The 10,164-nt window shown below is 34.1% G+C and overlaps 1 protein-coding gene and 1 pseudogene across 1 annotated transcript; both read right to left on the bottom strand.

Annotated features, from left to right (window-relative positions):
• Positions 1–3,753: 3,753 nt before the first annotated feature.
• LOC137815082 (protein SMAX1-LIKE 8-like) lies at positions 3,754–9,208 on the bottom strand. The gene is made up of 3 exons (XM_068618118.1): positions 7,767–9,208; positions 6,943–7,189; positions 3,754–5,769 (listed from the first exon to the last, which is right to left on the bottom strand). The coding sequence occupies exons 1-3, from the start codon at positions 8,945–8,947 to the stop codon at positions 3,958–3,960; spliced, it is 3,240 nt and encodes a 1,079-aa protein (XP_068474219.1). The 5' UTR covers positions 8,948–9,208; the 3' UTR covers positions 3,754–3,957.
• LOC137816751 (U2 spliceosomal RNA) lies at positions 6,009–6,121 on the bottom strand (annotated as a pseudogene).
• Positions 9,209–10,164: the final 956 nt, after the last annotated feature.

The following is a 10,164-nucleotide window of genomic DNA, read 5'->3' as shown; positions in this document are numbered from 1 at the left end:
TTAAATACATCCATGAGTGTTCATCATTTATAAAAGAAACAAGTTGTGGTGAATGAGAAAATGGATAAGTTTAAGCATTTGAGGGAAAAATGATTGGATATGTTTTTCATAAACATAAGAGTGTGACATCGGATTTGAATTTTCTAAACACGAACAGCGTCCAAACTTAGAATTCTCATATATTCATTAAACATATCCCTGTTCTTTATAAAATAATTACCATTCTAAATTATTCAATTCTTTTAAATAATAATTAGATACTCTTAATTGTCACGTGCTTAATTGAAACTGGGCATAAACTAATATAAAATGTTTTATTTTGTTACGTACATGATTGAGCCATTTTCTTAATTTGAATTTGAATGTGGCGAAATTCAATTGGCAGTTAGCAACACAATATACAATAATATTCACTAATGGTGGAAGCAGTTATTGATGTGGGTCACCTTTCTTTGTCTCTAATTGTTTTTAATGATAAAATAAGCTACCTTTCATTTTCTTTAAACACACTAGTTCCTTTTTGTAATTTTCTTAGCATTACATTAATAAATTCCTTTTTTTTATTAATTTTTATAACTTTTATAAAACATAATAAAACGTTTACATGGAAGTTATCTTTCATGAATAGATAATGAAAGTGGAAGAAAGATGAAGAAAAATAACACGGATGAAGAAAAATCTTTATTCTTATAAAGCGAAATAAGTGAAACAAAGAATGGGGAAGAGATAACACTGATGACTTGTTTACTTTTACTGATGTTATACTGATGGAGTCTAAACGCGGATGGATGAACCAGTTATTCCCTTGTTTGAATCAACATGTTTGAAGATGAGGGTGCAGATAAGAGAGTGAGTTTTATCTATTTTCCTTTTATCTCTCATACGCAAAAATTACCGCAAATGTACATGTAGGATAATAGTATTTTACTTAAATACCCTCTTAAATATGGATATCTCCTCGTTGTGTAAAAAAAGACATAATCGATTATGATAACTTGGTGACACAGTTGTTGAGAATCGATTTTGGCTCGTGAACATATGCAAGAGAATCAATTCTCTCGGATCTAATGCTGTGTGAAATTGATTTTGGACTCATTTTTACTATAAGATGAAATCGATTTTCTTGGTTCTCAATTTGTTGTTGACTTGATTTTGGTTTCATTAGGGATGATTATGAAAGATATGTTCATGTTTGCTAATACCACCCCTATATCTTGCTAAGCCCATACTTTATTATTCTTTTATTTTTTTTTAAATTTGAAACAAAATAAATCTCTTTCCAACCTAATTTTAAACCCATCTATTTATGTATCAACTCCTAAATTATATTTTCAACACTCCACTAAAAAAATGCAACCTACAACTTTAAATTAATTAAAGATTAAACACATGAGTTTTAATTGTTACTTATAATTTATTCATATATTTATTTTTTTTATCATACAAAACACGGGTCCTTACAATAATAAGGCTTTAAATAAATAAATAAATAAATATATTTTTATTTTTTTTATACTAAAATTATATATTATATATATTAAAAATTTTGAAAAAAAAAGTGTGGGCCTATGGATCACGGAACAAAAAAATAGTTCCGTGATCATGGACTCTTGAGTGTTGGATATACTAGAATGATTTGTACATGGCAAATTCTTTTCTGTAACATATCAATTTCAACCTGCATCATATTATATTTAAATTTTTTCAAAATTATTTTCTATTTTGGATTTGAAAACTCAGAATTCAAAAATACAATTCAAAAATCAAAATCTAATCCAGGAAAAGAAAATCTAAAATATAAAAAATACATGGTGGAAAATAAAATGGAACACAAAATCTGAAAATACATTTCGAAATACATTTCGAAATTCAGAAATGTGTTCTGAAAATCCAAATCTGAAAATGTATTCGGGAAAAAGGATTTTAGAAATATTTTTTTATTCACACCTTCCTTTCTTTCATCTAAGGTCATTTTTGTCTTTTTCCAATTTTTTTTTTTTAATTTTAATGTAAAATCGGATTAAGTTAAAATTGATATGGTGGAGGGAGAATTTATCCTTACACAATGGAGTCTTAAGCTATGTTTGGATAAAGTTTGAGAATATAATGTTAGGATTTTTCATGTACCTTTTTTAATCTTAAAACAGAGAATAAAAATGAGGATTTTACTGTTTTTAAAATAAAAGTGATAAGAAAGTCTGTGTGCGAAATCGATTTTCCCTTACGGGTCTGGAATTTCTTCTGAGAGTCCATATAAGCCCAACTTTTAATTGGGTATTTGTTCTTGCACCCGCAATAAATTTCTCCCTGCACCCAATCATTTTCTGCAAAAACAGTTTTACCCTTTTTAAAAGTGATTTCTAAATTACTTTTTCCAAAAAAAATTCGGAACATTTCCAGAATTCTTAAAATATATTATTGGAAAACGTTTTTCAGAACATAATTTACGGAATAAACTTTCAATGTGATTTTTGGAATAAATTTTCTAAAATATGTTCTGTAAAGAACTTTGACGAATTAGATAGATTATTCTAGTCATTTTACTAATTAATGAGGAGAAGGAAGGAATTAGACAGGGTGCAGGAAGAAACACCTTTTTTTGGTTTCTACAAGAAAAGTTTGGTCTAATTTTCTTAGTAAAAAATCTGGTCTAGTTCAAAAACTTATTAAAATTTTTATTATGTAATAACATCCTTAAATAATATTAGAAATTCAATGTCAATTAGAGATATATATTTTATAATATAATTGTATATAAATTTCATCTTACAAATTTTAAAATGTTGAATTAAATTTAAAATTCATTTCACGTTTATTGGATATCTCACATTGACTAAAAATATTTTTTTTTATAATATAGATACATAATTTCAAGAAATGGAAAAAAATACACATCAATTACAATATACTGCTTACTTTTATCTAACTATGTCAATTTCTTAGATATAGAAACAACTTTTTTATCATCCTACAATCTATTTTATTTAAATATTTTTTTCAAAAATAAGCAATATAATTTATTCATGCCTTTGTTAAAAATTGGATAGATGTTATCAAGGATTTGAAATGAGAAAAAACTTCTACAGAATACCATAAGTATTGTAGGTACTCTTCTCCAATCACATTTAAAGTTTACTTTATTAATATATAATGTATTTAATAAAAAAAAATTACCAAAAAAAATTATAAATTTGATCAGTATCTACATTAGGTAAATTTTGTTCTTGGAAAAAGCTCACATCCTTCTTTGCAAAGACTATGTCATGGTTTTCACTCTAGAGTTATAAATTTAGCCCCTTTATGTCCCCAAATTATTGGGGTTTACTTCAGTATGGTGCTGGATGAGAAATTGTGGCTTTTGCTTTCTCCTTCCCATGTTTTAAAAAGTAATTTCATTTAAAAAATATAGATTAAAAGATAAGGAGTACTAACAAACAATCAATGATTGAATTTATGCTATAAATGCATACATGAATAATAAATTATAGTTAAGAATTTAACTGCTAGTTTTCTAATCAATAATCATAACCGCACATTCACTAAAAATGCATCATTCCATTTATTAGAATTGATAAATCCCTTTTATATTGAAAATACATACATACACACACACATATATATATATATATATATATATATATATATATATATATATATATATATATATATATATATATATATATATATTGGGGTCTAAACGGATTCATTAGTATTTTTATGAATCAATTACACCATCTAACAGCTTAGGAAAACAAAAAAACAAAAGAAGGCATTTGATTTAAATATGCAAAGGATAATCACACAAAGCACTAGCTGCAGATTACATATTATACACAATTAGAACCTAGACAAACAAACCCAACAAAATAATAGGATTGAAGGCTAAATTAGTTTCACTATATGCTACAGCTAAATTATACATCCATGCAGAAACAGACAACATTTGGTGGTTGGAATTCAATCTAAAATTATCCTTGGGGGAAGGTGTACACCAGGAGCTTGTTCTGGATACGTAGCAAGTTTTACAATAGAACTAGATGTGAGGTTATACCTTCTCTGTATTTCTGTAAATCCTCCACAAAGAACTTCCTCCACCCAGTTCTCCACCTCCGAATTCCTGTCCGAGACATATTGAGCTGTAAGCAATTGGTCCATCACTTCTGTCTGAATCTGTAATACACATTCGGGTCCAAGAATCTTGTTGAAGTTACCTCTGATCACTTTCAACAATCTATCCGCAAGTGCATCAAAATCACAAGGTTTAAAAACAACTGTTTCATCAACCAGATCACACAAATTTTGCAACCAAAGGCTTCGGTTCTCAGTTGAGACATGTTCAGGTTCATTTGTTAGTTTCTGTTCATTCTCTTCGGCTGGGAGATTCAAATCTAACTGCCAACCTGATGCTGTATGTGCCCTTTTAGCTGTATCAGAGAGAATATCTGGATCATGAAATTCAACGTCACCAAACAACTTACGTTTGTTTAGGAAATTTAGATTAGGCATGGCATCCATTGAATTGTTAGTGACACCTCTGCTTTGGTTTCTGTTGTCTCCAGTCACATGTTCAACGTGTAGCTTGATACCTCCCCCCTTTGCCTTCAGTATTCTTTCCAAAGAATAGTTGGAAGGTTCCCCACTATTTTGGTAATCTGAGAAAGATAAAACAAACACTGTATTGTTTACACTAACTTCTCGTCCATGCGAGTCTGTAATCTTTCCTGTCTTGATGGCCTGAGACAAACTTTTTTGAGCTAGAATATCTGCCTTGTCTACATTTTCGAGGAAAACCACAGACAAGGGTTTCTTACAACACTCCCCTACAATAAAATCAAGGGTAGTTTTCCCTCTGAATTTCACATTGCATCCTTTCATTTCTTCAGAACTTAGATCCACAAAAATAAAGCTTTCCCGGCTGCCATACAATAACTCGGCTAGAGAAACGGCAATTTTCTTTTTACCAAGTCTATCAGGTCCAACAAAATTCATCCAGATGTCTCCAGGCTGATTTTCTCCACGGTGTTTAACCCTTTTTGTTGAGCTGCAAACTATTGTTTTGATGACAGCCTGTAAAGCTTCGTCTTGCCAGCTTACCTCCTTGGAAAGAGCTTCAAAAAGAAACTTGGGATTTTTAGCATCGACTTGTCCACAATAGTCGAAACTTAAGCAGGATGAAGACTGCGATGGATGCTTCAAGATATTCCCATCAGCCAAATTGAAGTTTGAAGAAAACCGACTTGGGATTTCCTTTGGAGGCTCCATTGTATACTGAACTGTAGGTTTTTTTAGCTTATTGCTGGTAGGAGAAGAGCATATTCCTAACCCGAGGTCTGTGGTTACAGAAGTTACAGATGTGGGAGACATTTGACTTCCATCACACACGCTTGAATTGGACATGTTGCACGATCTTAGGTCACCTGACTCGTGATCTTCCACTTTCTGAAACATCTCAGCAAGTTTTGAAGTATATTTCTCCTGCTTTGCCTTGAAAACTGCAGGAAAAGGACTACTTGAGTGTGACACAGGCATCATTTGCATGCCAACAGATACATTGGAGTTGAGAGTGATGTATTCACTAGGTGATTTGTCTGTGATTTTGCTGCTGCAATGGTCAGCATCTTCCTTTTTCTTGTCAGCCCCACACTGAAACCCCACAACAGTTTGAAAAGTATTTGTATCTCGCTGGTGCAGGTGCTGGGATAACTTGTCCAAGTTCTTATGCAGTGGCCCAGATTCACTACTATCGAGCAAAACATCATTATCTTTGGTCTGCACTGAATGAAAGAAAAGTGGTTTTTACACAAACAAAACAAAAAGGACTTCATTGATACAGTATAAATCTATTGCAGATGCTTTACAATACAATCAACAGAACTAAAGTTACATTCAAAAAATGATGTGCAAGGATGTCTCGTAGGAGATGAAGGTTGGTTTCTACTCAAAAGTTTAAATGTGCTAACTTATTAACTACCAATACAAAACGAGCAAATAGAAAATATTATAATGCAATATGGTTATTTTGTTTCAATTAATTTAATATCACATGAACCAATAGTCCACGCATCAGATATTAAAGAACCGACACTACACTTGATCTTAGCCAAAAGGCTGAGAAAGACATCAAACTAAGTACAACATGGTTATACTAAGTACAATTATTACAATATGGTTATAGTCGCAAATGTGAGCCATTTGATTTTAAAGGCATAATTACGATCAGTCAGTAAATATACAAATGCTTGTTTAGTCTCATCTCCGTTCCTGTGCAAAAAAAAAATATCAATTCCCTAGAAAGGCAAGGATCAACCCATTTTAAACAATTCATCAGTGAATTAATTTTTAAGAAAGATACCCATCACAACTACAGAGCAAAATAATCAACCGATTTTAAACATCTCATCAATAGCATATTTGTAAAAAATTTACTCGTCACCACAGCAAAGCAAAATTGTGTAACCAGTTACATGACATCTTTGAAACAAAAATGACGGTATGGAATATTTGATACAAAAACAACGGTTCGATTTGTATTGATCAGCTGTTAATACCACACACCTGGACAAATTAAAGAGAGTTGGTAAAAGGAGTTTTAAGGCTTTTGAAACATTAAATTTAAGCAGATGTTACTAGACTGACCAGTTATTTTAGAAAAGCAAAAGCTTGTTATTTCAAGAATTGCACAAGCTTAGAACGATAATTGGGTACAACATTTTTTAGCGGGAAAAAGTAATTTGAAAATTCACAATACAAAATAGGTCCATTTCCCATTATAACTTATTTTTTTCACCCTAGCTATAGCTTGACCTTAAATCAAGTTTGTTTTAATTTTTCCCTTTTCAAGATGGTAAATAACCCCACTATTTTTTTTTAAATACCCTATCTGTGCAGATTATACAAATAAATTTATAATGAATCAGATTGACGTGTCTGAATGGTACACACCTTAACATTCAATCCCTTTGATGAGCCAAATTCTGCAATCTGTAACCACGGAGGCAAGCTAGATTGAGGCGAATCGACAGCTGAAGAAGCTGAAAACCTTTCCTTAGAAGCAACAGGGACATCATGTTCACACCTTTCACCACACTGATGACAGTTCGGAACACAATAAAACGATCCATTCTGTGGACCTTTCAAATCAGACTGTGACGAAAAAAAGCCACCAAATGGCACAAATGAATCCATTAAGCTGTAAAACAAAAAAAATTACAGTTTAGACAAAACATGCACAAAACTAACCACTACGTGAAAAATCCAGAGTCCACTTCGTCATTCAAAATAACAATAAAACTATCACCATAAAACCACTTACTTCATGTCCACAAAACCCAATCCAAACTATATGCTTTAAAATGCCAACAATAGCGTTTTAAAAATACTTTTTTTTACGTATATGATTGCAAGTAGTATAATTGATTGCTGACCAAGGCTAATTACTCAAACGTAAGTTACTTCCATCCAATCAGATTTTTTCCATACACAATCAAGTCTCAAATACTTGCAATCCGAACCCATCACAACTAAAACCAACCACTTGTGAGTACGTATTGAAAAACACTTGAGTCAAATTCATAAAGCTCATCCCATGAAAAAAAAATAATAAACAAACTTGCACACGGGGACATCAACATGCCCCTTCTTGAACTTCAAACTTTGGTTGATATTAAATATTAAAAATTAAAAAGTAATCAACACATGCACATACGTAGGTGACACGAAGGTTCAAGAAATGGAATGATAATAATATTTAAAAAAGCACGTTTTACCTGGACCTGGGGCGTTGATAGGATTCAGAAGGCTTGACAGAGGTAATAGGCAGAAGCTGCAAATCCCACTCTTTCTCTATGCAAGGAAACTTCCCCACGAATTTCAAGTAACTCTCATAACTAGCAGCGGCACCCATTAACCAAAACTTATCATAATGAACCTGCAACAGCTTCGCCAATTCCCCAACCACTCCCCTCAAACCCTCACCACCACCTTCTTCATCGCTCACAAAACCCTTCAAGTCCCCGAAACTCACCACAACACCAGGCCCCACACACTGCTCCGCCAAGCTTCCAATCTCCCTAACGCGCTTCCCCACACCCTCCACGTCCCCACGCGCGACCTCCTCCGCAATGCAAACCACCTTCAGCCCGGACAACTCCACCGGCAAAACCCCCTCCCTCCGCTTCTCCACAGCCTCCACAAAGCTCCGGAGAGCGTCGCCGGCGCACGCTCCAAGAAGCAGCGGGTTTCGCCCCCGGCTCCGGACCAGAAGCTCTCCGATTCGCCGGAAATTCTCGCCGCCACCGTCATCCCCACCGAAGAAGAAAGGAAACCGCCGCGGCGGCTCGGATAAATTGCAGAGGAAAATCGGCGGGCCGCGAGGGCGCAGAGGACGGAGGATGGCGAGTTTGATGTCGGAGCTCCGGAAACCGGCTTCGGCGAAAACTCGGCTTACGACGGGGTCGTCGAGGATTGACAGAATCAAATGCTGAAGCTCTACTTTGACGGAAGAAACAGAAAAGGGTTGTTGGTGGTTTTGGTTTTGGTTTATGTTTAAGTTATGGTGAGTTTGTTGGTGGTGATAGAAGTGGAAGTTGTCAGGGTGGCGGCGCTGGTTGGCCTGGGAGCGTTTGATGGCAGCCATGAGGGAGTTGGAGACGGGCGGGTCGTGGTCGGAAGAAAGGTGGCTGTGCGACGACGGCGCGCGGTCGAGGGAGACGGAGAGGCAGAGGTCGAGAGCCTTGAACTGCAGGCGTGGGGAGTACGCGCAGTTGCGGGCGCGTGAGCAGGCGTCGCGAAGTAGGGAGGAGGAGGGGAGGGAAAGCAGGGCAGAGACGGCGTGGAGAGAGGTGGTCTGGGCGTGGCCACGTCGGCGGGCGACGGAGACGGCCTCGTCGAGGGCGCGAGCGGCGTCGGCGGTTAGGCATTGACGCGCCGCTGCGACGGGCGTGGGCATCGGAGGGAGTGAGATTGAGTGGAATTGGGCGAAGTTGGAGTTTCCTTATTGGGGAAAAACATTAACGAGAGGTTTTTTCTCCTTTTATTTTGGGAATGCAAATTTTGAAAAGGCCTTTTGTGTTGTGTCGTGTTCCCAACTCAGTGTGTAGAGTGGGGACTCGTAATTTTTCGTTTAGCTTCCTCTCCCTCTTTAAATATTACTCTAACTCTGCTTACCATTAACTAACCAAGGATTAACTTAATTACATCTCTCTAATTACTTTTACTTCAAATCTCACATTATTAACAATTTTCCCAATTATAATACCTTTTTTCTCTAACCATATCTTTTAATATTATTTATATTTTATATTAAGGATTCAACATCTAATTTTAAACATACTTTATAAATATCTGTATTTGAATAGTGTCTACGTATGACAATTCTTAAGGTCATATATATATATATATATATATATATATATATATTTGTTTTAATATAATTTATTGTATGTTAAAAAATAAATGATTTAAGTAACAAACACATTTTAACTAATGTTGGTTTAACAGAGGAGAGGAGCATATGATATTTTTTTGAGTATCAAATTGTCTGCATCGTCGTGGTCTTCATGATCATGTTTATGGTTGCTTTCTTTTCTCACAGAAAATAAATAATAATAATAATATATATATATAGAGAGAGAGAGAGAAATAGATAGATATAGAGAGAGATATGGTGCCTCCACTAACCTTCTCTGCCCCCACCTTCCACACTCCTCTTACCTCCTGTTACAAAACATTTTTCTTTATTCCTTTCAACATTTATTTTATTCAATTTTACTATTTAGAAAAAGGCCTGTTTTTTATTTTCTGAATTTCTAATTCATTGTTTGGATCAATTTCAATATACTATAGTCCAAATTAACCTTTCTTAAAAATTCTACAAGTTGAAATTAATTTTTATATAGACTATCTTAAAAAGAACTAACACCAGAAGCATTCACCAATTAAATTGTTTTTTTTACTTCTTTGTGTATTTTTATTCGTTGATAATTTATTAAATGTAATCATATGATAAATATATGTATACTTTAAACCTAAATGGTTCATAAAAACAATGTAAACAACTAGAACAAGACATTGAAGAGGGGAAATGACATTAGTGAAACATAAAAAATGAGTAAAATGACGAAAATACTAAACTTATTTTTTTTTTGTTTAAAAAAATAGCAGTCT

The sequence above is a fragment of the Phaseolus vulgaris genome, chromosome 1 (assembly GCF_000499845.2).
Source record: "Phaseolus vulgaris cultivar G19833 chromosome 1, P. vulgaris v2.0, whole genome shotgun sequence".
Taxonomy (NCBI): domain Eukaryota; kingdom Viridiplantae; phylum Streptophyta; class Magnoliopsida; order Fabales; family Fabaceae; genus Phaseolus; species Phaseolus vulgaris.
This window is presented reverse-complemented; position numbering and strand designations above follow the sequence as displayed.